General features: G+C 39.5%; 1 protein-coding gene across 7 annotated transcripts in view; it reads left to right on the forward strand.

The window, feature by feature from the left end:
• Positions 1 to 27,464, forward strand: part of RAPGEF4 (Rap guanine nucleotide exchange factor 4) — a 273,452-nt gene that overhangs the window by 60,896 nt on the left and 185,092 nt on the right. For 3 of the 7 annotated variants that reach the window (XR_008961468.1, XM_026492545.4, XM_044381476.3), the window contains exon 4: positions 963 to 1,109. The exons of 1 other annotated variant lie outside the window; for it this stretch is intronic. Coding sequence is in view for 3 of the 6 variants with exons in the window: in XM_026492545.4 (XP_026348330.2) it covers positions 963 to 1,109 (147 nt within the window). In the remaining 3 variants the exon portion in view is untranslated. Of the gene's footprint in view, positions 1 to 962; positions 1,110 to 7,555; positions 8,278 to 27,464 lie in introns of those variants that run through there. 3 more of the 7 variants (XM_057318655.1, XM_026492550.4, XM_057318665.1) reach the window with 3 other exon arrangements.

The raw sequence follows: 27,464 nt of genomic DNA on the forward strand, positions 1-27,464 counted from the left end.
CCCTATCCACAAAAAGACTTGAACAAGGTTACTGCTAGCAGCTTTATTCAGAATATCCCTAAACTAGGATCAACCCAAATGTTCGCCAGTAGGATAACGGATAAGCAAATTGTGGCATATCTATGCAATGGAAAATTTCTTGTCAGTAAAAGGACAAAAATTACTGATCCATGCGACAATGTGGATGAATCTTACAGACATTATGTTGAGGAAAGAAGCCAGACACCAAAGAAGGCATATTGTCTGACTCCTTTTTTTTTTTTTAAGATTTTATTTATTTATTTGAGAGAGAAAGAGAGAGAGCACGAGAGTGGGGAGAGGCAGAGGGAGAGGGAGAAGCAGACTCCCCGCTGAGCAGGGAGTCCAACACGGGGCTCCATCCCAGGACCCTGGGATCATGACCTGAGCCGAAGGCAAATGCTTAATTGACTGAGCCCCCCAGGTGCCACTTGTCCGACTCCTTTTACATAAAGTTTTAAAAACCAGCCAAACTCTGGGCTCCTGGGTGGCTCAGTCGGTTAAACAACTGCCTTCGGCTCAGGTCATGATCTCAGGGTCCTGGAATCAAGTCCCACATCAGGCTACCTGCTCGGTGGGAGTCTGCTTCTCCCTCTACCCCTCCCCCCTGCTCATGATCTTTCTCTCTCAGATAAATAAATAAAATCTTAAAATAAAGCCAGCCAAACTCCTTTATGGTGGTAGAAATCAGAACACTGATTATCTCTGAAGGGAGGTCTTGACTGGAAAATGGCACGAGGGGAATTTCGGGGTGATAGGAATGTTGTCTATCTTGATTTTGTTGATGATTAGACAGGAGTATGTATTTGTCAAAACTTGTTGAACTGTGCTATTGAATCGAGTGCTTTATTTTGTATAAATTATACTTAAATTCAAAGAAAAGACAACTCACCCATATCGGTTAACTGCTTAATTTTCTAATGACCAGTTTTTGGGATTCTCAGGATGCAGTGACCATCTGTACTCTGGGAATTGGGACAGCCTTTGGAGAGTCCATTCTGGACAACACACCCCGCCATGCGACCATCGTTACCAGGGAGAGCAGTGAACTGCTCCGCATCGAGCAGAAGGACTTCAAGGCTCTATGGGAGGTGAGCCCCAAGGCTCTTTGTCAATTAATGTAGTTGCAGAAAAGAAAGGGAGCCGCCACACGGATAATGGCATTACAGTCAAGCCTTAATGTGTTCTGTTCTGAGCCGCTAGATGGAATTTAATTTTCAAAATTTGTTTTTGAAATGAGTGAGTGAAAAAGCCATTTTGACACAAGACATCCCCCCCTTTTTTTAATTTAGTGCTTGCTCAATTTTCTGTAGTTTGACATACCTTATAATTATTTCTTGAATGACCATAGAGTGTTTTATGTATTTCCTCCCTCCTATTCCACAGATGTATTCTTAACCAGGGAACAAAATACTTTGACATTTTCTTTTGCATTTTAAAAATCATCGTTGACATATTCCCTGGTAAAGTGGAATGAATGGGGTTAACATCTGCTTCATTTAAATGCTTTTAAAAATGATGGGCCCTGTAATAAGATATGAGAAACGAGGGACATAAAGATGTCTGGTTACTTGCCAACTTCAAAATGCATAGGTGGCACAGCAGTGGATGGAGGCAACGGATGCTGGTGGCTTTTGCATTTACCGCTGCTTACCAGCGCCCCTTAGGGTACTGCACTCATTTACAAGAAGTAGGGGGAATAAATCATCTTATATGCAGTAATGGCAAGTGGAGCACTTAGAAAGGCCCAGCTAAGCCTTGCATCTTTTACGCTCATTCCTTTTCAGTTCTGCAAGCTTCTGATTTCAACCTGTGGTTGTTCCTTATCTTTGTCCTTGGCTCAGTATGTCCAAGTGTTAACCCATCGAGCTGGCAGGCTTTGCAACTTGTCCCGGTGTGGCTAAGATTTTAAACTTGATCTAAAAAGAATTTTGTGTAATCAAATAGTTTCCTCCAGAGCCAAACAAATGACAGATGCATTAAGGGAGCAAACCTGCAGGTGAATGAGTGATGCTTTGCCTTAAAAGTCCTGCAAAGCCTTGGAAGGCCTTGGTGGTGAAACCTGTTACTTTTATTCTTGGCAGTAGTGAATAAATTGCGGGGTTGCTTGTTTGAAATGTTCCTCTTAGAAAATATTAAAGAGCTCCAACTGCTCTGTAAAGTTCAGAGACAAAAGCTAGTTTTAGGAAGGCAAAGCCAAAGTAGGTTTGCATGAGGTGTGTGCAGAGAGGTTTTCTGTCAATTAAAAGGGACCAAGCTTGAGGCAAATAAGTCATTTTTTTTTTCGGGGGGATCTTTCATGTTTAAAAGGTAAACTGAAAAAATCTTTTCCAAAAAAGAAAATTTGGAAAACTGGTTTAAGAACAAAAATGATTTCCACCTGTGATGTATGTCATTATAACTGCTTTTGTCTGTTATGACTTTTTCAAGTTGCTCATTGAGGATGGTTTGTGGAAATATTTAAAATTTTATTTTAATTAGGAGCCCTCAGTACTATGAAGGAAGTTCCTGAGAAGTTGCTACCTGTGAACATTTTTAAAAAATTTATTATTAGAAAAATTTCAAACATACAGAAAATCCAAAAGGAGAATACAATGAGCACCCAAACATTCCCACTTAGTCTGGCAGTTGCTAACATATAGACAAATTCGTCTCATCTTTGGTTTTGTTTTTGTTTTTTTTCTTGCTGAACCACTTTAATGTAAATGACAGACATTATGACATTTCATCGTAAATATTCAGCATAATCTCCAAAAAGTTAGAATATCCTGCTACATACCCATAATACCATTATTTCACTTATAAAACTGAAGGTAATATCCTTTTTTTTTTTTAATAATGATTTTTTATTATATTATGTTAGTCACCATACAGTACATCCCCGGTTTTCGATGTAAGGCTCGATGATTCATTAGTTGTGTATAACACCCAGTGCACCATGCAATACGTGCCCTCCTTACTACCCATCACCGGTCTATCCCATTCCCCCACCCCCCTCCCCTCTGTATCCCTCAGTTTGTTTCTCATAGTCCATAGTCTCTCATGTTTCATTCCCCCTTCTGATTACCCCCCTTTCTTTATCCCTTTCTTCCCCTATTGATCATTCTAGTTCTTATGTTCCATAGATGAGAGAAATCATATGATAGTTGTCTTTCTCTGTTTGACTTATTTCACTAAGCATTATCTCCTCCAGTGCCGTCCATGTTGTAGCAAATGTTGAGAACTCATTCTTTCTGATTGCTGAGTAATATTCCATTGTATATATGGACCACAACTTCTTAATCCAGTCATCTATTGCAGGGCATTGAAGGTAATATCCTAATATCTAATGCCCAGGCCACAGTTCAAATTTCCCCATAAATACCCATAAATAAATATTTATTTATTCAATCAATAGCTTTTATATTTGTTTTATTTCAAACCAGGTTCAAATAAAGAACCATGTGTTACATTTGGTTGTTATAGCTCAGTCAGTGTCTCTCTCTCTTTCTCCTTCTCTCTCCTCCCCTCACTGTCTCCCTCCCTTCCCTCTTCCCTCTCTCTGTCTCTCTCTTTCTCTCCATGACATTGACTTGTTAAAAAGCCCAGGTCAGTATCTCCCGAATTCAAGATTTGTTTGATTGTTTTCTCATGGTATCTTTTTGTACCCCCACCCCCAGTGTTTCCTATAAATGAAAGAGCTAAAAGCTCAATGAGATCAAATCAAACATTTTTGGGCAAGAAAACGTCAAAGGTGATACTGAGTACCTCAGGAGGCTCATCACGTTTGGATGCTTTACTAGGGGTGATGCATTAGTTTGGTTAGTGTGATCCTGTAGTTTGGGTGCATTTGAGTACATTTTAGGGCTGTTTTCCACAGATATTTCCCTTAAAGGAAAATTACTAAATGGGGGTATTGATATCAAGAGTGGTCTTTGGTATCCTAAGCCTTGCCATGTGGTTCTACAGCTCGGTGGGTCCAGCCCTTCATCTGTAACCTTAGAGCAGGTTTCTGACCTCCCCTGCCAGTGACTTAAGTGAGCTGAAAAGAATGAACAGAGTTTTTGTCTGACTTATTTTATAGGTGGGGGACTGGAACCTCACAGTGAGTAAGAGATTAGTCAGATACTTCATTTTATTTGCCTGTTCATGTAACTAAGTACAGAGTGCAAACTACATGCTCAGTCAACATTTTAACTGGCTAAAATGAAAACGCAAGAAACTCCATTATCTAGCAATCTGTGTGAGTCAGAACTTTATTAATGGTCACAATTGTGCACATACACTAATGATAATCCTAAGAAATCATAAAATTCTAAATTACCTTCTAAATAAAAAAGATTGACTTAAGTTTATTCTACCATTCATTTTTCAACGAATATTCATTGAGTATCTCCTGTATGTCAGGTGTGGATGTAGCAGCAAACAAGATTGGCCGAGCTCCTGCTCTCCAGCAAGGGCTTTTGTTCTGCTTGGAGAATACAGAAAATAAACTGCCAAGTCATAATATTGTTTCAGAGTATAACATACCATTTATCATTAAATAGATTTTATTTCTATTTGAATGAGGGGTTCATTGATGACATATATAGCATTGATCTGCTAGCAAAATATCTGATATCTAGAACACCTATTCCTTGATAATGTCAGATATTAGAGTTTATAACTCAGCCATTTATTACACCAGTAAATAATACTCATTAGCAAAATTAAAATTCAAGCTTGCACTGTCAGCTGAAATCTAGGTTAGATCTTCCCGCCAAACATTCAAAGGATAGGGTTATGTTGGGAAGGGTTCAGGTAGGAGCCTCACTGAACTGTGAGATAGTGGGAAGAAGGCAGCAGAAAGGTAAGCAGGATAGTGCCTCTCTTGTAGGCAAGGTAAGGAGCTCAGTGTTGGGCTATAGGTTAGGAATAGTAAAAATTAGATAACCTGAATCAAGGGTCTAAATGTGCATGTTCACCTCATTTGACCACTCACTTTTCAAGAATGTGAAGGCAGGTCCACTGTGTATCAAGCACCCTCTTGTTTAGCTTTGTCTCCTTATCTATGCCCTGTTGTCACTTAAAGGGGCAAAAAGATAAAACACAAGGGCCAGGATTCTGAGTTACTTCTTCTAGCTCTAAAAATTATGGTCTGTAGCCACTACCAGGTAGCACAGTCTAAAAGTAGCTCTTTAATAGGCTGAGCAAATAGTCTATTTTAAATTTTCCACTTGGTACTTGAATGGCAACACAAAGCTAGGGAATCCTGCTTCCTTTCCTGACCAAAGGCAAGTTTCGTCGGCTCTCTGCAGGAAGAGAACATACTCAGAGAACTACATGTGAGATTTTGAAATCCTATTCAATTTTATCCCAGATACCTCTTGCTTTATATTGTCTATTATGTTGTAAGTTAAATTGGTAGCACCTAGTGTATTTAAAAAAGTTATTCCCATAAATGTAACCGGAAGCATTATTCAATAGCCTCTACAAATACATCAAAGAAAGTATTCCCCAAGGTGTAACTGAGGTAGCAGCTTGATGCTTTTCTTTACATCCTGTGTCTTTTCTAATGAAAGCTGCTTTCTTTCCTCCTTTCCTTCCATGTTTCAGTTGCTAATTTATGGTCAGAGTTGAGAGCATTGGGTTGTTCCATCTTAAAACGATGTCGTTTTCTTAATGTAAGTGAATTACAGTAAATTTATTCAAAGTTGGTCAATAATGCATCCCCCTTCTTACACCTCTGTGGTATTAGAACTTAATAAAATATATGAATCAGGGTATAAACCATCTCATTTTTCAGTAGCATATGGGGGATGGAGAGAGAAGGAAGAGGAGAGAAGACAGGAGATAGTTTTGTTTCTGAATTTCATTCAGAAGAAAATTAATTGAAAAGTCTTGGAGTACGCTGTTTAGTTCTTTTTTTTAAAATTCTTTCTTTTAAAAAAGTTTTTATTTATTTGACAGAGAAAGAAAGAGAGCATGAGCAGGGGGGAGGGGCAGGAGAGGGAGAAGCAGACTCCCCGCTGAGCAGGGAGCCCAATGTGGGATTCGATCCCAAGACCCTGGGATCAATGACCTGAGCCGAAGGCAGACGCTTAACCAACTGAGCCACCCAGGCGTCCCCACCATGTTTATTTCTTCAGACAATTGTAATATCAACTCTTTGGCACTAGTGGCATTTTGTACCCTCAGTGAGGAAGTTAAATGACAGAGTAGTGAAGGGTAGGCTTGGGAGTTTTAAGCCAGTTATTAATATTTGATCCAAGAATATGGGGATTTATGACTGCTGGTGGCTCTTGGACTAAATAAAGAACTGATTTACTGTCCAAATCCATGAATTTCTTCACAGCACATATAGGATAATGTTTCCAGTGGTTACAAATGACTACAAGAGGTTTTTTTGCTTTTCTTGTTGACTTTCTATCTAACATTGTGTCTGTATGAAGATGCTTTCAGCTTTGCAGCATGTTTTGACATCTGTACATAGAATATTCCAAATACATGAAATTGAATGATGAGGTGAGTCCAGTGTATTCAGAGAAATAGATTCAAGAGGCACTCTCAGTCAAATTCATAAAAGATACTACTGAGAGGTCCTTGAACTAGTGGTCTACCACGTGCTTAGCTGTATTTCAATGGCATGAACATCATCTGGCCAAAAGCTTTCCTTCATTGTGAGCCATGTTTGAGCATGTTCAAAATAATAATACGTATTTATGAATAAATCATTTGAAATTTAAAGACAGCAATAAAACTACAGAGTCTAAAAATAAAAGCAACATTTTAAATTTATAGTCTGACCCATGCCATAATAAAAGTGATTTCTTAGCTGTAATTGTTACCCAGAAACTTCTTGGCATACATTGTGACTTTATTCTAACCCGGGGATCCCATGTCGCAGAGAACCATTGCTCAGACGTAATGATTGATACAGGAGAGTTTATTCCCCAAATGTGTCTGTGGCCTCAGTAAATATTGTTAAGTGACCAAAAATCTATTTTATGCTTTATGGGATATAAAACCGAATGGTAAAATGAGGAAATAAGTGCATGTTTCTGTCTTGGCAGAAGAGTGCAATTTGTAAACAGGAATATTTCTAAGAGAATGAATATTGTTGCAGAAGTATTTTTACATCTATCTCTGTTCCCTGATTTTCAGAGCGTTTTATTCTGTATTCTACTAGATATGTTGGCAGTTGTGGGATTGAAAAGCTTTTTAGTTATTTCCATTCACTGACTCTGCTTGGACTATGCAGGGAGAAAAAGTCCTTTTCTATTAATAATCTTTCAAGTCACTATGAGAATAGGAAGTATTGAAATAACAGCAGCTTAGTCTTTGCTGATGTGCTTTAAAAAACTTATTAGAATAATATACTTCTCAGAGACATCTGCTCCTGCATGAATAGACTTGATGTTCCTGTCTGTCTCGGGCTGTCAGAAAAATTAAAGCCAAATACTTAAAACATAATATCAGAACATAAAAATCTCCCAAGTACTTTAGGTGGTTTTATTACTTTATTTAGCATGCACACAATTTCAAATGTTTCACTTTTACTTTAATGGGAGGCTTCCACGGTAGGCTGGTATCTCAGGTAAATGTTTGGTGGCCCTGGGCAGTGAGGCAGGACTGCATGACCATCCTCAGACAGGCAGCCCCTTGCCTGCTTATGAATGCACAGGGACCCACACCTTCATCTGAAAGCCAAGGGACGTGCTCTCTCCCAAGTCAGAAGTCTGTGCTTACTTTTGGCAACTTTGGAGCTTGTACTGTAGGGTTACTTCCCAGGCCAGAAATTTGCATCAAAGGGCTAAGAAAAATACATCCAAAAATAAACATGAAAGCCAAGATTTCATGCCAGGAACTCCAGCCACACACATCCTGTTGGCTGGTTCTCTTGACTCTCCTCACAGTTGTGATTCTTTTAAACCAAGCGGAAGCCTGCTCTGATGACTTGGACCTTGTGTCTGCTCCAGGGTCTCACGCCTCTGTCCTCGAGCTTTTCCATGGAGTGGCGAAATGATTCAAATCCAGAAAGGAAGGGAGTGAAGTTATTAGGAGGTAACTAAAGTTAAATATATGTGTGTGTATATAGGAAGTCTTTTCCTATTGCCTTTGGCTGCCTGAGTTTTTCTGGAGAACCACCGGCACTGGACTGAGATCCTTCTAACACTAATAGATACAAACAAGGAATTATCAGCGATGAAGGCATATTTTGCTGTCCAAATAAAGGACAGATATTCACTGGATGTCTGGGAACTTTGAGAGACAGAAAAAGAAGGACATATGCCCTATAAGGTCAGACTGGGTCTTTTTTTATTCTTTGGTGGGGAAAATGTTATATGTCACAGTTTGCATTTTGGTTTGAGGAATTATACTGTGAAACATCTCTGGCTTTTCTAATTATGTTCCACCAGACCTAAATATGTACAACGGGACTGACATAATTTGATTTCATCTTTATTTGTGATGTGTGTGTGTGTGTGGAGGGAGGAGTGGTGGCTCATGTTTTTCTGATGCGAAGGATATGTTTGTTTAGCCTGATGATCTTAAATATGTTTCTAGATAAACAAAGATAGTTGTTCATAACTAGCCAGTTACATTTATCACATTAATATTAAATATATGTTTTTATCTGGTGACATATTTGAATGGCACATATTAAAAATGAATTTTGGGCAAGGAAACAGATTGAGAGTGATGTATTTCATCCTCTGGACGCTCAGTGGGTATCTTGCCTGCAGCTCTCAGACTACATGCATTCCTTAGTGTTTATGGGAACTCTGTTACATTATTGATGACTTGAAGTCATACCAGCTCCACAAGCTATGATTTCACTATTTCTCAGAAGATTATCAGGGGGTCTGAACAGATCAAGGCTTGGCTGGCAGATGCTAGGAATGTCCAGATGCTGCGGGTAGGCCTTTTGGCAGCATGCTGTAAGCAGTAGTCATTGCTTCTTAACTGGCGCTCTTCTGGGTGTTCATTTCAGGAGTGTGCACCAGATACTGGGATCTGGTAGAAGGTGTTGTTAGCAGAGGTTCTGAAATGCTTCCCATGGCCATGCGTTTGCCAGCTCATCTTGGACCCCTCACCACCCCCCACCCCCATACTTTTATCTTGAGTGGCCCCCATTACTCTCCCAGCGAACCTACCACTCTGCGTGGCTGCTAAGGAGCTTCTCAACTCCATGTTCATTGATGCCGCTTTGAAAATTTTATCTTTAAGCAACGCCTGTCTCATTTAACAAACATATACTTGGTTCCCACCAAGCGGAGGTGCAAAATATATCATGTCTGTCCTGGTTTACAATCTAGAGAAGACAGACAAGCATAAACACAAATCACCCTGATGTAAGACAAACTGGAAAGTGCTCTGAGGAAGATCCAGTGCGCCAGAGGACATATGGGGGAGGGCAGAGAGAGATTCATTTCCATCCAGGTTATTATTTCAAACGAAGACAAAGAAACTGGGTTCTGAATTCTTATGTGGCTAACAGGGCTGTTTTTCAGCATCCCTAAAGGATTGGGGTCACTTAACCAAATTATAGCATTTGAGGCAGTCTTGTCCCAAGGGACTGACCACATAGAAGAGGCAGGGCTTCTTCACTCCTATTTTGCTCTGTTCTGCCTTCTCCTCCAGTGATAGGCCCCTGGGCAGGCTTGCATAGGGGTCGGCTGGCCCTCCGAGGGTGTCATGTGTTGCATTCCCAAATGCCTGGCTTTGTGTTTTGTTTGTTGTTCAGTCATCATCTGGAGAAATCCGCTCTGAGGTTTAATGGGTCCCGCGGGAAAAGGCAGTTCTAGTTAGGAAAACTTTTAAGAACTTGAGACTCAGAAGGAACTCGTGGTATGGACTGGGGGATATTGTTAAGCTCTTTATGTGTAGGAAGCCCTGTGGTCATGGGACTTTTCTGTTCTCATTGGGCCAAATTCCACTCCTGCGTAGTCTCTAGGCTGTTGCGGAGAGGTTAGAGCCCAGTCAGTGGGGCAGGGTGTCTGACACCGAGGAAGGAGCGGCAGGAAATCCTGTCACAAAGTCAGCCTCTCCGAATTCCTGCAGGCTTGCCTGTGGTTAATCTTACTAACCTCAGTGTTTTGAGCTGTCTGGCCCAAACCAATAAATGCAAGACAGACCTTCTAAAGGCTATTGAGGTGGTCAAGTGGTCTGGCTTGAAATTCTGGTCTATTCCTGGTTTAACCCAGCTCTGCTAGATAACTTTTTGGAAAGCTCTCCAGCTCCTGGGCCACCTATTTGTAAACATAAAGATGGCTTTGCTTAAATCCTGCCTTGCTGTCAGCAGTGCTCCAAGTTAATGTCGATTGATTACTTAGATGCCTTATGAATTGGAAAATTTAGTACCCCCCCTTCCCTTTTGGTTTGCAAATGCAAGAAGGCAAAGCCACAAATTATGTGAATGGAAAGTATAAAGTATAGGCAACAGTTCGTACTGTGTCAAATTATATCATTGGTAAGGCAAGAACTTTTTGGTATCTTTCATCATTTACAGTTGTAATTCTTAAAACTAGTTCTACATTAGAATTACCTGGAAAGCTAGTTAAAAATTCCCATGTGTTGGCCCTCCTTAGAACAGTGAAACCAGAATCTCTAGAAGAGGGGCCCTGGGCATCAGTGGCTTCTTCAAGCCCCCCAAGTGGGCCTACTGGGCAGCCAGGGCTGAGAACCTCTGTCTTCCAGCAGTGGGCTTTGCTAAGTGGGCACTGTGCCCCTTTGCATCTGCTTCTGCATTTACCTGCCTGGCATTTTCGTTCTGTGCTAAGGCTGTATGATTGAACACTATGTTTATTCCTTGTTTGTGTTAAATCTCCTAGTGTAATTTTTCCTTCTCTCATACAGACATTCTACTTCCAAACTGGGGCTCCTGCCAGATTTAAGTAATAATGGCAATCACTACTTTAGAGATACAGTGAGTGGGGTTTTTTATGTGAGGGTTTGTGATTAGAGGTTGCCTGTATGGTCTGATTATTGAAAGTGTGAGAATCAAGTGCAAAATCTCCCTTCACCCCCCACCCAATTCCACCATCCTACAAGCGCATATTCTCTTATCTGTCAGAACAATCTTGTCGTTACACATCATGTAGCTCATGGAAAATTCCACACTGTACCTTTGTACAAGAATGAGAGTGGAAAAGGCAAGTAATATCATAGAACTATTATGAAAAGAGTTTTGAGCTCATGGGCCCCCTGAGATCCCTGACCTGTCCCTAGACTATACTTTGAGAATCACGTCTCTAAGATAAATTTCCAGAAAAAGAATACTAAGTTGAAAGGTATGAAAACATTTATGTCTCTTGATAAATATAATCACATTTATTTTCAATAGCTTTTATTCTGCCACCAGGAGTATTTGAGCATGCCTATTATATCCAGCCTTGGCCAGCATGACCGTTATGTATTTTCTTCCGTTATAATAGACACTATTATTGTCATTGTGTTTCTTTGATTACTGCTGGGATGGTTGAGATTTTCCTATATATTTCTTTCCTGATTATATTTCATCTTTCAGGGACCATGTTACTCGTACACTGGCATTTATTTATCAGTTTATATAAACACTTTATTTGAACAAGATATTAACCCTTTGCTGTAATTCCTGAAAACATTTTATCTTGGTCTGTTGACTTTTCATTTTTCATGAATTTAAAGTACGTACATTCTAAATCCATTAAATCTCTAACAAAAAGGCTATTTTGTGGTTTAAAATTTTTTAAATTTGTTTTATAAAGATATTATCTTTCATTTGTAGCTGATTTGAAAAGTCACATGGTGTAAGCAATAGGATTTTAGTCAATGGTGCTGTCCGCATGAATTGAATAAGTTTTAAAAACTTTTATTGCTTCTCTCTTCTGCTTCAAAACATTTTTAAATGCTCTTACAAATTCATATATTGGCTCCAATTGTTTCTTATAATATCTATGTTATAATCTATTTCTTATAACTTTATTTTAGCAACCGTAATAAAATTTTCTTAAGATTTCTTTTCTGGATATTTGTACCATGATCTATGTCCCTTCCACTGCTCTTCTGCTTCGGTTTCTGTGAAGATCCCAGTGGTTTGATAGTGGAACCCTCCAGACCTTAGTTCCCACTGCCCCACCCCCCCAGCCCCCAAACACTGCTCTAAGCTTTGAGTCTGAGTGAAACATGAGTGTTACCTGGATACCTTCTGAAGTTAGTGAAGTGAGTCCTCTTTTAAAATTTTATTCTATTTATTTATTTGTTTGAGGGGGGAGGGGCAGAGGGAGAAGGAAAGAATCTCAAGAAGACTCCCCCTGCTGAGCGTGGAGCTCAACTTGGGGCTCGATCTCATGCCTTAAGATCATGACCTGAGCCAAAACCAAGAGTCCGGGGCTTAACTGACTAAGCCACCCAGGCGCCCCAAGTGAGTCCTCTTTTTTGAGCATCTGTAACTGTTTTCTTCGCTGTCCAGAATTGTATCTATCTCTTTAATAGTTCTGGGGAAAGCACAGCTCTTAGCAATAAGTGTTAATGAAAATGGCTTTTCATTTTTAGGTCTTTGCTATTTGTTGTGCGTTTTACTTTGTTTGTGGGGCATTTTTGCCCATGCTTCACTTTGTCTAAAATTCATAGAATTGCCTAGTACCAATATACTGCAAAAGGGAAAAAAAACTCTCTATAATAACTTACATTATATCTAATCCCTGTTAAAAGCATAACAGAACTTGGAAAAGGGAAAATGTAATAAAATGATCAGATATGGCATTTAATAAAAGACATACCTAGTCAGGGCGCCTGGGTGGCTCAGTTCGTTAAGTGTCTGACTCTTGATTTCAGCTCAGGTCATGATCACAGGGCCGTGAGATCGAGCCCCACGTCAGGCTCCATGCTCAGCATGGAATCTGCTTGAGTTTCTCTCTCCCTTTCTTTCCACCCCTCCCGCCTCACAAGTAAATAAATATTTTAAAAGAGAAAAGATCCACTTACTCAGAAACATACTCAACTTTGTGAAAACACTGTAAAAAGCATTTACTTATCAAAAAGTTGTGAAGTTTTTAAAGCTTTAAAAATATTAGCGTTCTACTTCTCTGAAAACTGTATTACAGATCACACTACCTCCATCGACATTTTCTTTCCTTAATAACCAAAGGTTTTGTCATACATAGAAGATGGCATATTTAATGAGGTGATAATTAATAAATGAAAATTAATAAATTAAAATCATTACATGACTTCCTGATAGTAATAATTACAAGCATGTGCATAATAGTCTAAACTATTACACGTCCTGACATGGTTAAGAAATTTTTAGAAAAGTTTTAACACAGTTGGCATTCCATCTTCTGAAATTCTCTTTCTTGCTTTCTGCCTTTGGCTTTATGCTTTCTTTCCTTCATCCTAGCCTCTTCTCCAGACTTCATTTAGGTCTGAAATGTCAGACTTATCTTTTTTCCCTCCAACTTTTTATTCAAACTTCTAAAAATTCAGAAAAATTGAAAAAAGACTAGTAGGAAATACCAAGTTTACTCGAATATTTTAGGTTGATATTTTTCTCCCTGCTTCTCCCGGTCCTACCCAGCCTCCTTTTATAATCAAGTATGTGTATCTCTTCCTCTTCAATTCCTTCCCACCATCGCTGCGACCTCCCTTGTCTCTCCTCCTGTCTAGCCACTGTTAAGGGAGGCAGCATGGTTTTTACAGACCAGGGACTGGAAGCAGCCAGATCAGATGACAGTCTGGCCCAGCCCTATGTCCTTGGGCAAGTTACTTTACTGCCTAAACCCCTTTCCTCGTTTGTGAAAGGAGGTTAACAATAATCTTATCACAAATGGTTGGAAGGAAGAAATGGTATGATGCTATCAATTCCTTAGCCCCACGGAAGCACCAAGTGAAGGTGGGGAGGGTAGAGACAGATAGATGCAGATGGAGGAGTTCATGCATGCCTGCTCAGACCTAGTGCTGCTGTGTCTGCTGCCCAGGGAAGATGTTTAAACCATCTATGTTGGCATCCAAAACTTTCTAAATGTGGCCATTCATCCTTTTCCAGCCATATTGCCTCTATTAATTTATACAGATATTTTTCTCAACTTCAATCATATCAGCAAGCCCTAGTTGGACATTCGCGAAATGCCAGGTGCTATGCTAGGCACTGGGCACACAGATGAGAACAGCGTGTGACCCTCAAGGAGCTCACAGTCTAATAAAGATAAATATATGAAGATAAATTTTAAAATCGGATTATATGGCTATCATAGAGGTGTGTGTAGGGGCTGGAAGTGGGAGGAGGAGATGGTAACTGCCGGGGAGAGTCAGAACAGTTTCCAGAGAAAGCCTCCTTGTGTGTATTGTCCTCCTAAAGCCGACAGGAAGGTGACTGACAGAAAGATGTCACCAGACACAAGCAGAGGATACAAGTGCTACCGTGGGAACATGTCTGTTTTGGTGGAACACGGAGGAGGGGTCATAACAACCCTCCAGTTTCAGGGCAAGCTTGCCTCCTTCTCAAGTTCTTCACGGAAAGAGGAGCCTGTCAGAGCCTCCTAGCCTTTCCTGAGAACAGCGCAGGATTTTTATCTCCTTCTTTTCCCTCCCCGAAGCACCCCCACCCCACCCCCAGTTCTTCTGGACGCTAGCGTCATGCCTGCTTCCTCCCTGGAGCAAAAACCCATAACAAGCCCAAAATGTTAAGGTCCCTTTATGTCCACTCACCTCCTTTCCCCACCTGTCCCAAGACCCAGCCCAACTGCTGTCTCCGCTAACATCTCCAGGTCTCCTCCCGATCAGGTGAATGACACCAGGAATGAATGATGGCAGCCCCTTCACATGGGTATTACCAGATCTGTCTGTGAATGAAAGGCCAAGAGGAGGCTAGTTGCCTCCTGAGGCGATGAGGGTCCTGTTGATGAAAACGAGCATGACTGTAAGACAGGTTGAGATCATGTGAGGGGATGGGGATAGCAAGTCTAGCAGCTGGAATTGCTAAGATTCAGGGGAAGTGGAGGCCCAGAGCACTGCTGTTCCTCCAAACAGACCAAGAAACCTGGAAGCTGAGAGGTTCTGGGGCTGAGAGAGCTCCGAGCAAGAGGCTGAATGCGGCTTCAAAACTGACCCAGAGGAAATTAAGGACCACTAATAGACACACTCTGGGGATCCATATGGTTTCTCCCCGATTTGGAGGCCTGCCGGTCTTCGTCAGTTGGGGCTTTCAGTGGAGGCTGTGCCAATGCTGGTGCAGCCAGGGCTCCCAGTGGCCATTAGGTCTGGGTCCTTGGGTCACAGAAGGCACAGAGCACTCCATGTCACTCTTTAATCTCCCTGTTCCTGGGGCTTGGCAGGGTCTTCTCCGATCTGTTGGAGAAGGAAGATGAGCCCCCGACAGCACCCCATTTGTGTAATTTGTGACATGATCTAAGACCAGCTCTGATTAAACATCATTGTGGTCCTTTGGATTTTACGTTCATATGGTGGGTCTCTGCATGTGAATAATAACGAACAATAAAAGATGAATTGTATTGACCACAAACTAAGTGCCAGAAGTCATTCTTACCTTTTCACAAATATTAGTTATTTAGTCATAAGTTATTAAGAGCTTAGTCTCAAGAATATTTAAGTTTAAGTATCCAGTTTTGGGAGCTTTTGAAATAAAAAGAGCCTTTTTTTTTAACTTAGGAAGAATTCAAGATTAGACCCAAGTGTTAGCGTTTTGCCCTGTAGTAATAGGATATCTTATTTGGCCCATGGTCAGATAGGTTTAGGTGCAGTGTCAGAAAGGGGGACTGGTCCCTAATAGGTGACTCTAATCCAGATTTCATGAGCTCTGGGCAGTACGCAGATCAGCTACTGAGAAACCTGCAAACTCTGATAATTTTTATGTGTATGCATTTCTGAAAAGAGAGTCCAGAGCTTTCATCCTAATCTGAAAGGGCCCCACTGCCCCCCCCCAAATGATTAAGGACCATTTTCTATAGAATCAGGATACAGATCAGACCATGTAGTCTGTTGCCTCTTTATGTGGGAGAGCACTGAACATTTACTCTGAAAAAATCTTCACAGAATTTGTGATGTGAGAATGGAGATGATGGATAATTTTCATTGTGGCTTTCAGGCTGAGACATTGGTATCCAGAAACTCTTCTTGCAGTGAAAAGAAATCATTAGGAAAAATGCCAAGTTCCAGCCTCAAAACAGAAATGCTTTGCAGTAAGAGGTTCTACCAAAGCCTGTTTTAAAATAAATATTTCTAATTCATGGAGCCATCGCTCCTCTAGATAGAGCACATTTGAGTATTTTGTATCCAGTTCCAAAATGACTGAACTTTAATAATTAGTTTTCATGGAAGCGTGGTTTTGTATTTTCAGTTCCATACCTCTCCCCCAAAATCACCCACATGTAATAATGCCCACAAGGCTAACTAGACACCTTCAGACAATGGTACTAAAAATTAGCTATAGCATGGCCCACCATGCAGAATAATTGTCTTTGTTTTTTTATTTAAAGAAATTTAATTTATTGAGACTAGGTAATGCATACACATGGTAACTAAATTGGCTAATTAAATTTAAATTTTAAAAAAAGTACAACAGAATATATATAATGAAAAACATGTTTTTTTCTCACCCCTGCCCTAACCACCAGCTCTCTTGCCAGAAGCAATCCACTGTTACTGACTTCTTCCGTAGAAGATTTTATGCAGAATATTCTCTTTGGTTAGTTTTTGGGCAAGACTTCCAAAGCTTACATTTGATTCTTTTTCTCAAGCTCTTGAGAAAGAAAAAAAAAAGGTTTTAAAATTTCTAAAAATATCAAGACATTTTGAATCATGATCTTCACACAAATTGACTCTAACATACTTACCAGGAATATAGGTCACTTTTTTCCTTTTCCTTTACTAATTATTTAAATCCCAACAACGTAAATCTCCTGTTGGCATGGTGTGATGTTGTAAATCTGAGAACATTATGGCAAAATGTAACTGTTTTTCAAATAGAAAACTCTAAGTTTGTAGGAATCTTTTTAGTATAATTCATTTTAATTTTTGGTTATTACAAACTAGTAAGTTGGTTGAAAATTCAAAGTAATATACATGACTAGTAATATCGAAAGTATAAGAGGTAAATAAAGAAATAATCCCTCCCTCAATTTGAGTAGAGGTATTTAATCATTATAGCTATGGGATATCACATTGATACCATGCAAGTAAATAAAACATGGGAAATTCTTTTGGTATTAATTTTCCAAGAAGTTCTCCCTGTAAATAACCTCTAACATATCTTTTATATTTCCTGAGTTGATGTATATGTACCAATCAAGACAGACATCCCTTGTGGTATAGATGACCTTGCATCCATGGCCCTTGAGAGAATAAATATGTATGTTGACAGTGCAGCTGTCATGAACTGAGTTCATAAAATTGGATTTGTTTTTTTTTTAATCTGACATATTATTCTTGCTTAATTTCATTGTGCTGACCATGGTTTCAGTGCTATAAATCAGGGAGAATGTTTGCCCACAAAAGAAAAAGAGCGCAGCAATAACAATATGAAATATTGCCTTTGTTTTAGTAAAAATGTTTCTTTTTTGGGTACCCGTCTTCTTTCAGCTGTGTTCCCTGGGTCTTATTATTTTTTATGTTTTTTTTTAAACAAATCTATGTTGACTTGATGTAAGGAGTAACATAAAGCTCATAAAACTTAAATGTGAAGTGAAAGAGTGGGTGAGGTATGGTAGAAAAAAACCTATTTTTTAATGCAAAAAAGTAGGACATGTATGTACATGTTCAAATAGTACAGACAGAATCAACTACATAATTTGTGGGGCCTGGTGCAACATAAAAATGTAACATCCCTTATTCTCCCCAGAGGAAGAAAGTGTCACTAATGGTGCTAAAATACAAAGCTTTTTCCTTTCTTCGGCATTTTCTATCTCAATTCATCATGTTTCTTATTTGCTATTTAATGTTCTAAGTAAAGGATAAATTAAATTAGTAGTGCAAATTTTCTGTTTGTCTTTCAATGGTGCAATGCGAGCTTTAAATGCAAATATAAGGACATTTAACTTGTATGTGGAATCACCAAAGTGATATAATTTCTGTTTCCTGGCTTGTACATGCACATTTATTATATTCTTACCAGAACAGTAGAGACCATGAACAAAACTAATTCAACTGTTTTTATTTCAGTTCTTCATGCACACAGCTTCTACCTATACCCTCGATCTGCAGCTGACAGACCGCTAAGGCAGGACTCAGGAAGAGGAACTATTGGTTGCCCTAGCTTTCTTTTCCCTTTATGTCATTATTTTCCGTGTAAGTGGTTGGCTTGTACAGGGAAGTAATATGAATAAGAAAGGATATGATAGAGTTCCTTTGTCAATACCACTGCACTCTTTGTGTTCAAAGCAAGCTCTGATTAGAATGGAAAATGGGGCCTCTGGGGCTGTCAGCACCTGGACTTGCTCATTGGAAGATGTAACATGCTCACTGTGTACTTGCATTGAGATGTGTTGAGCTCCCATGCCTCATAAGTGCACCTGAATCCTGTTCTCATGAGGTATCGTGAATGCTCTATGTGAAAGGGGTGTCAGGGAACAGTGGACATGCACATGGCTCTGTCTCTGCTCACATACACGCCCCACTCTTCCATTGCACTTCACTTATAGAATGCAAGTTCAAAGATAAAATCACTAAGAATTTCAAGATGGTGTTTGCAGAGCATTACACTGAGGGCTCAGAGCCCTTGAGCATGGGGCCCTGTGCCTGCACAGGTCTCGTGCCTGTGAAGCCGGCCCTGAGTATAGAAATGCATTAACTGAAGGTAAGTTTCTTACTTTTCCCTTGCTGCTCATATACCCAGCTCCTTTCCTGGGGTGGGGTGGGGGGGTTATCTCAATATCTTCTTTAATAACATTTCTGATGGATATAGCTATAGATAGGGAGATATGTACATATATAGAGTGGTAGATTAAATATGGCCGCAAATTCAGCCAAATTTGTTTTTCCAACCAAGAGGTGGAATCTTCTTTCCTCCTTTTGAATCCAAACTGGCCCTGAGACGTGCTTTCACCATGAGACTGTTATGGGAATGACTGTGTTTGACTTTGAGTGTTAGCCTAAGAGGCCCTGCGGTTTTATTCTTGCCCATGGGGAGTGCTTCCTCTATCGTGTGAAGACACCTGAGAGGAGGAACCATGTGTTCATTCCAGTCATTTCAACCGTACCAGTTGAGGGCCCAGAGAAGTGAGTCCATTGAGTCCCAACCAACGCCCAGCTGGCTGCAGCCACCTAGTAAGCCCAGGTGATACCAACAGAACTGCTCAGGGAGCCCACAGAATCGTGAGAAATAATAGAGTCACGGTCTTAGGCTACTAAGTTTTGGGGGGTTTTGTTATGAGCAATAACTATTTAATGGTATTTACATTAAAAACATTTAAACCTGTATACTTCCACAAATGAGATTACATCGTTCATATTATCTGTATCTTGCTTTTTTCCATTTAGTGGATCTTAGAGATCCTTCTGTCTCCGTGCATTCAGATTAGCCGCATTATGCTGAGTTTTTCATTGGCTGGATTGCCATAATTTATTTAACCTATTCCCCTGTTCATGGACAGTTACATTGGTTTTTCTTCTTATAAACAGTGCTGCAGTGGACATTCTTCTACATATATACTGATGTACTTTTATGGAGTAAGTCCTTACCTGTGGACATTATGTGAAATTTACAAGTTGATGAATACTTTCTAATTACACTTTAGAAAGTTGGCACCAATTTATACTTCACTGTATATTTCAACAATGTGTAATTTCGAACGTTGAAAATTTTGCCAGGAAAAAAATTGGTATCTTATTATCATTATTATTTTGTTTACCTAATCATGAGTGAGGTTAAGCATCTTTAAAAATATTTCCTGGCAGTTGTGGTGTTGTTGTTTTGTTTTGTTTTGTTTGTTTGTTTTTTGGTCTGTGAGTGACCAGTTTACATCCTTTGTCCAGTAGTCTGCTGGATTGTATCTACAGTCTGTAAAATTATAAGAGCTCTTTGTAAATTAAACGTGCCTCCTTTTTACCATATTATTAAAATATCTTCCAAGTTTTTTGTTCAAGATATATTTTGTGACCAGGCGCTTAGGACTAGAGAGACATTTTCTGACTTGCTTTATGATTTTTTTTCCACAAGACAGTTCATTCATTAATTTTTTTCCTCTAATCTCTTTCCCTTGAACTATCCCCCAGTTGCACATCCCTAAGGACGTACTACTATAAAACAAAACTTGTAAAAGACATTTTGTTTTTTATCGCTTTCCCTTGGAAATTATTTTAATTTATCCTTTTAGTGTTTTTATCCTTTTGCTACTTCAGGGAAGTATGCTACTTCAGGAGGTTAATCCCGAATTAGTTGGTTGCTAGGTCTGTTGACTGCAAAATTCAGTTCCCAGCAATGATTCATCCTTATCTCTTTGGGGGAAGCTAAAGGGAAGACTGCCTTTTAAAATTATATCAAGTACTGTTTTTCTTGGCTTAGCCGTTTCAGCACATGGTCCCTCATTCTCTTTAGAGATCAGATACTTTTAGTGGGACTGTCTTACAGGGCTGGAGCGAAAGAACCCTGGATGCAGAGATGAAGTAATTCCACCTTCGTGCCTGGATCTGATCATTCCCATACCCAATTCATTGCTCGTCAGTGGTTCTAGAAAAATGGGATATAGTCATGTGTGGAAAATAGCAGAGGCAACTCCAAAAACTTCGGGGGAGGAGATTGATAGGAATGTCTATCAACTGGGTGCATATTATGAAGGTAGAGGAAGAGAACTACTCTTAATGAAAAACTTGATTTGGAGAAGCAAGCTAAAATGGTGGTGAAAAGTGCAGGTAAACCGTAAAGCAGAGCTAGTGAGCTCCTCTTCCGGAAAAGCTTGGAGACCTCTTTTAATACACAGCAATCCCCTTGGAAATAGATAAGATGTTTATTTGTCAAAACCAAACCTCTTTGAGAAATGAAAAGCCTAGCAAAAGATTGGTTTTCAGTAAAGGGAAATATTCTTCCTTTAAACATCAAAATATTTTGGGGGGGCCTTGGGTGGCTCAGTCAGTTAAGTGACTGACTTTTGATTTCAGCTCGGGTCATGATCTCAGGGTCTTGAGATTGAGCCCCGTGGAAGACTCCATGCTGGGCGTGGAGTCTGCTTAAGATTCTCTCTCTCCCTCTCCCTCTGCCCTGCCCCCTCTTTCCCTTAAAAAATATATTTTTGGAAAACATTTTTATAAATTATAATCTTCTCCCATTTTGTCTTAGGTAAAATACTACATTTTGTTTTCCTCTATCATAATGACAGTGTCATCCTGAGAACTTTATGATCTTATACTGTACTTCAGTTGTCTGGTAGAAGCCCTCAGGGGCTTCTAAGCTGTGTAGTTTTTGCCCCTACACTAGATGGCACCACTATATAACAGAATTCTATAGTTTTCTGTTTTCCCCCTTCCTCCAAATTCCTGGCTCTCACTTTTCATAGCAATCAATATTCTTGTCTGTAGAAACTCCCCTTTGTTACCTGTCCCTGGTGATTTTTCTCTGGTTAAGTGTTGGGAAACACACAGCCACTCTTTCAGCATGGTCTCTAAAGCAAGAGTGACAGACGTTGAAGAAATGAGATGTTCACGCTTGTAGCAGTGTCATTTACCAGCTCTGATGTGTATAATACATGTCACATTTGGTTTGGTGGCTTAGGTGACTTATTCGCAGCTTTTCATTGTGTTCAGGTTGATTAGATAAGTACAAAGGACCTCTGGATTAGTGATGTATGAATGAAGGGATTTAAATCTTTATAAAACATTATTTCTAAATTATGTGTTAAGCTGTAAACATTATCCTATGGAAAAAAATATATATCCTGTGAATATATAGGATTATATATTCATTAATACATAGAGGGGGCAATTTCTAGGGTAGAAAGCACATGGCCTGGGTGTCATATAGACTTGGGTCAAAATGAGATTTTACCGCTTCCTGGCTGTGTGATTTGGGTCAGGGGTTTGTACCCTAGTTTTCTCATCTATAAAATAAGATAAAATATAGCTTGCATGGTTGTAGAGTATCTGAGTGTCTAGCACATAGGTGAACATTGAGTGAAAGAATTTCATTAAATGATAACAATTTTAGATATATATATATATGACTTCAAATGTTTTATAAATGTGAATCATTAGAATCATTAGAATCATTAGAATATTTATGATAATTTACCCTTATTGATAAATAAATATACAATTATAAATCACCAGAACAAAACTGCACACAATTGTATAATAATAATAAACTCTCTTAACAATTATCCATTTCTAATTCAGAAGTCAAATTATCAATGACCGTGAAAGACTGAAGTCATGAAAGAGCTCAGGCTAGCCAGTTTTTCACTCCTCTAAAGTTTCCATTTCCAGGTTGGAATATGAGTCTAGGGTGAAAAGAAGATGAGATTGAGTATCACTCTTCCAAACTGTCCCTGACCTTGAATGAAGGTGATATTTCTAGCAGCTCCAGATCTTCTGAATAGAAGTGGGAGGCAAGGTAACTCCTGACCCATTTGTAATGGAAATAGACTCTCCGTGTAATTAAAGATGTCACATCTCAGTGTAGATGCAGGCTTATTTTGAAAAATGCAAATTGATAAATAGCAAACAATCTAGGCAACAAAAAATTTCATAGTAGCTTCCTTTGGGTGCCAAAACTTTCTCAGGTATAGACAGGTAGGCTTGCGTAAATATGTGCAAAACACACCCACTTCTATTTACCTACATTTAATTCTGTTCTGTGCAAGTGAGTATCACTTCCAAGAGATGATGCCAGAATAAGCTGAAGAAGGCTTAGATCTCTGTGCTTTGAGGTTAGAAGTTTGGTGCTTTGGAACCTCCAGAAGTTAGCTGGGTAGAGGGTCAGTGTAACAGCCTCGTGGTTGTAGCTCTTGGTCACATGATGCCTCAGATGTGAGACACGAGTGTAAATTCACAGCCCTGATCTTCCTTTCTGTTGGTGTGATAAAACATGCTCTGTTTGGGCGTTGCCTGGTAGATGAGAATAATACACTGTTTGAGTAAGAATGGTGTTGTCCTGAGGCGTGGCGTCCTTTTGACTTCCTCCCCCAAATGGAGCGCTTCCTGCTTTCCAGCTGAATGATGAGTCATGTGAAGAGACTTGAGGATGTGACACAGGAGATGGGTCAGGCCCTAATTATTTGAATGGTATGAATGACAAATCTGCTCATATCCCATCCAGGTAAAGCCAGGAAATGCAAGAAGGGCTGGAAATAGCTCATGGCTACATGGCAGCATCTCCCAAGGCTAGTCATTTGGTGCTTTCAACGTCCAAAAGTGCCACATCAAAGTCGTAATGTTTACCAGCATTCTCATTGCAAATCTGAACATTCTGATGCTTATTTCTATTTCTTGTGATTTCTGGTCACTGGGAAGTGTTGTTTGAGTAAATTCAGACTGACAGATTTGTGAAGTGTTGGTATACCTGAGCTAGACCTATGTCTGTGCTCTAATAGCAACATGTGGCCAGAAGAACCAACGTGCTAGAACACTCCCTGGGGTGTGTGAGGAAGATGGCTTATACTGTCCATTAAATCATGTTCTTCTAGAATGTGAGCATTAGCATTTGTTGTCTGTCAGGAGGCACTTATATATATTATTTTGTTTTATCCTAATTATGACTTAATGAGGTAATAATAATAAACAAAATTAGTGATATGCCTAATGCTTACTGTGGGCTTGTCATTATTCTAAGTAGCCATTTGTCTCATCTAATCCTCCTAACAACCCTGGCCAGTAGGGATTACTGTCCCATTTTATAAGTTAGAAAACTGAGACTTAGATTGAGGAATTAGATGGCTAATAAAGTAAAGGAGTTAGGTCTTAAACTAGTCTTGTCTGACTTCAAACATTGTGATTTGTACCATGTTGTTTCCCTCTTTTACTGTCCTCAGAGTATCAGCAACAAGCCAGCCAACCAACCAGACAAGCCAATAACCAAATAAGCAAGCAAGCAAACAAACAAACAAACAAACAAAAACCCCAGTTTCAGCCTCCTTTAATGGAATATATGTGAGAAAAATGCTTGTGTTCAGTTGGAGAGCAGTAGCCCAAATATAGCATAAGGTACTTTTCTCACTGACACTGAGAAGAAAATGGAATCTATACCATTGAGTTACATTCAGCAAATATGAAGTGCCTGCTCTGTTGGTCATGCTTCTTATGAGACCCTGAGGTGAAAAATCAAGAGATACTTAAGAACATCCTCTTAAATAAGAAAGCTACTGTTCTTATTTTATCCTCTCATGCTAATACATATCATTTCCTGCAAGAAGTGGCCGGTTGGAGGGTATTCCCTCTGGTTTCCTGAGAGCTGAGGCATGTTCATTATTCTGTATATATCACGATGTGAAAGAACAACCTCCTAAAAAATGGCTTCCCGATTTCAATTTCAGCACACTTCGCAGAGAGTCATGTTAATGGCCCATCATGATAAGATGATCAAATAGTCAAATAGTCCAACCTCTAAATGCACTGGGAAATCTGGGTGAATGGTAGTCTACCATTTTCCACCTTTGTTTTCCCTGCAACTTGTTTTTTGTTGTGATTGACTTAGAGAAAATGAAGTATGATATATTATATGAGTCAGCTTTTGGAAAAGTAAAGAAGACTCCAGAGGCAGTTTTGTCTAAGGAACTCTTGTGTGTGGTATAAAGTGAATATCTTAAATAAATGTAAGATCTTTCTAAGCATGCCAGGGATGAAAAGTTTAGCTCTGGAGCTCCTGGGTGGCTCAGTCCGTCAAGCGTCTGCCTTCGGCTCAGGTCATGAACAGGTCCTGGGATGGAGCCCGACGTCAGGCTCCTTGCTCAGTGAGGGGTGTGCTTCTCCCTCTGCTCCTCCCCCTGCTCATGCTCTCTCTCGAAATCTTTCTCTCAAATAAATAAAATCTTTAAAAAAAGAAAAAGTAAAGTTTAGCTTCTTTTACCACATAGGCATTTTTTTTTAATTATAGGAGCTCTCTTTGTCTGGAGATGATTTCAGAGGACCTTTTATATACATTTTTGATACAATTTGAAGATACTGTGCACACCAAACACTTTCGCTGTCCTATGCATTTTGTTTACACATGTGCACATTTATCTAAAGTCCACCATGGTATGGTACATACACAGCAAACAGACAGTCATGGGAGAGATCAGGAGGAAGAATTATGTGAACCATGTACTGGAGAAAATCAAACCCCATTGTTTGGGGTGCCTGAGTGGCACAGCGGTTAAGCGTCTGCCTTCGGCTCAGGTCGTGATCCCGGCGTTCTGGGATCAAGCCCCACATCAGGCTCCTCCACTATGAGTCTGCTTCTTCCTCTCCCACTCCCCCTGCTTGTGTTCCCTCTCTCGCTGGCTGTCTCTATCTCTGTCAAATAAATAAATAAAATCTTAAAAAAAAAAAAAACCATTGTTTGTACCATATGTTGTTCTTTACTACTCTTATTTTTTTCTTAAGAGCCACAAATTATGCCAGTTTCCAAATATGGGCAATAAATAACATTGTCTCCTTACCCTCCCCTAATCCCCATACACCAAACAGAGAACAGCCCCCTCCTAATATAGATCTCCATGTCCCCAACTCCAAATTACCAGCAACAAATTGAGGATCTCCATTTATATTTGTAGTTTTTGTGAAAGAAATATATTGTGGAAATAATTATGGTGAGTTAGAAGAAATTATTCAGTTTCCTTATAAAGCCAGTCTTTTCCACCATCTTAAGCTTTAAGGAGAAACTTCTATTTATTCATTCATAGAATATTTACCGAATATTTAGTAGGGGCACATCATCATTCAAATGATATTCAAAACTATAACATATGTGCCTTGGGCCCAAGGAGGTGACTGTCTAATTCAAGAGATAATTCACATACATATGAAAAATTGAGTATTAATATAAAAATTTAAAGTACTAACATTAGGAGGTAAATAAATGGTCCACAGAATGATGAAATGATCTATGTCATACTTGCCATCTTCTTAAATGCTGAATTCCTGTTTTCTTTCTAGTACTTTGTCTTGTGTTTCATCTGTAATTCAAAGCCTGCGTAAAAATCTTACTTCCTCCATTGAAAACTTTGAGCATGAGGAGAATTATGGTCAGATTATCTTTGGGTCTAAATTACTCATTATGTGCCTTCTTTTCCATTAAGCATTTGTGTTTACTTGCTTTTTGCTTGCTTATGACTCTATTCATGTGAGAACTGGTTCCGAGATACTGAGCTGGAGTATAGCTACTTACACATCTTTAAAGAAAGATTTTCCTCTAGGGAAAAAAAGCTATGCCCTTAACTGAACTTGCAATTCTGAAAGGCAAAGGAGCAAGTGGACATCCCAAATCAACCTGGCTCAGGAGTACTCAGCCCACTCAATGGAGTACTGTGTTTCTACTTGATCTCCTACACAACGCTTATTCTACTCACTTAGCGATGAATCACTTGTTCTTGGGTCCTTTGTGCCTTTCTCGTCTTTCTTGATACTTTTACTGTCTACTTTACTTCCTAGCATTATGTGCAGTGGTGGGGTGGGCCTACTCAGTGATGGTCAGGTCTTAAAGGACCGAGTGGAATGTCCATAGCCAGTGACTGTCACATTGAATGGGCACTCAATTAAAATTTACTAAATAAATGACTGTGAACACTTAGATGTAGATTTTAACCAAAATTAATATTACAGTTCTTTTATAGGAAAGAAAATCCAATGGAAAAACACCAAGTGAAGTAGCCCTTTCCTTCCTCTTTAGGCCATTTCAGGGAAACTATCTTGAGATGTCTTGGTAGCTGTAGTGCATCCTCCTGTTTTCATAGTTGAGAGGTCAAGAAGCAGCCCCAGAGAGTTTATAAGGAATTCCCCAAGGCCACCATGTAAGGCAGTGGTACAGCCAGACCAGCCTCGGTCTTTCCCCATTGCTGGCCCACACCTGTCCCTTTAGCAGAATCTCTGAATAGGAGTTAAAAGCTCATGTGATAAGGTAAAGCTGTGGATTAACTGTGTTTCCAAAACTATTTTGAGTATCTGATAAGAGTCATAGACCCTCCCTCTCCTTAGAAAAATGTATACATATGAAACTTTGTATATAATTTCAGGCATGAACTTCATGAATCTTATCCAATGACAAGCATCTAGGTAGGGTTCATGATCCCCATTTCAAGAAATCCTGATTCAGATGGTATTTGACAGGAAACATTCTGTCTATTTCTAAACTCTTCTATACTCTAATTACACTGAGTAATTACAAGACCATACAATGTGGATACTTACTACCACTTCTCAAAATGCCCATTTAGAATTTAATTATTAACGAGGGAACAATTCCCAAAGCAGACATCCAAATCTACATGTTGGCTGAAAACACCCCCCCCCACACACCCACTCCTGAACATAAACTATTAATTTAAAAAGCGTCTACTTTACTCGATATAAACGCAGTTTAATGA

Source organism: Ursus arctos, unplaced genomic scaffold (assembly GCF_023065955.2).
Source record: "Ursus arctos isolate Adak ecotype North America unplaced genomic scaffold, UrsArc2.0 scaffold_1, whole genome shotgun sequence".
Taxonomy (NCBI): domain Eukaryota; kingdom Metazoa; phylum Chordata; class Mammalia; order Carnivora; family Ursidae; genus Ursus; species Ursus arctos.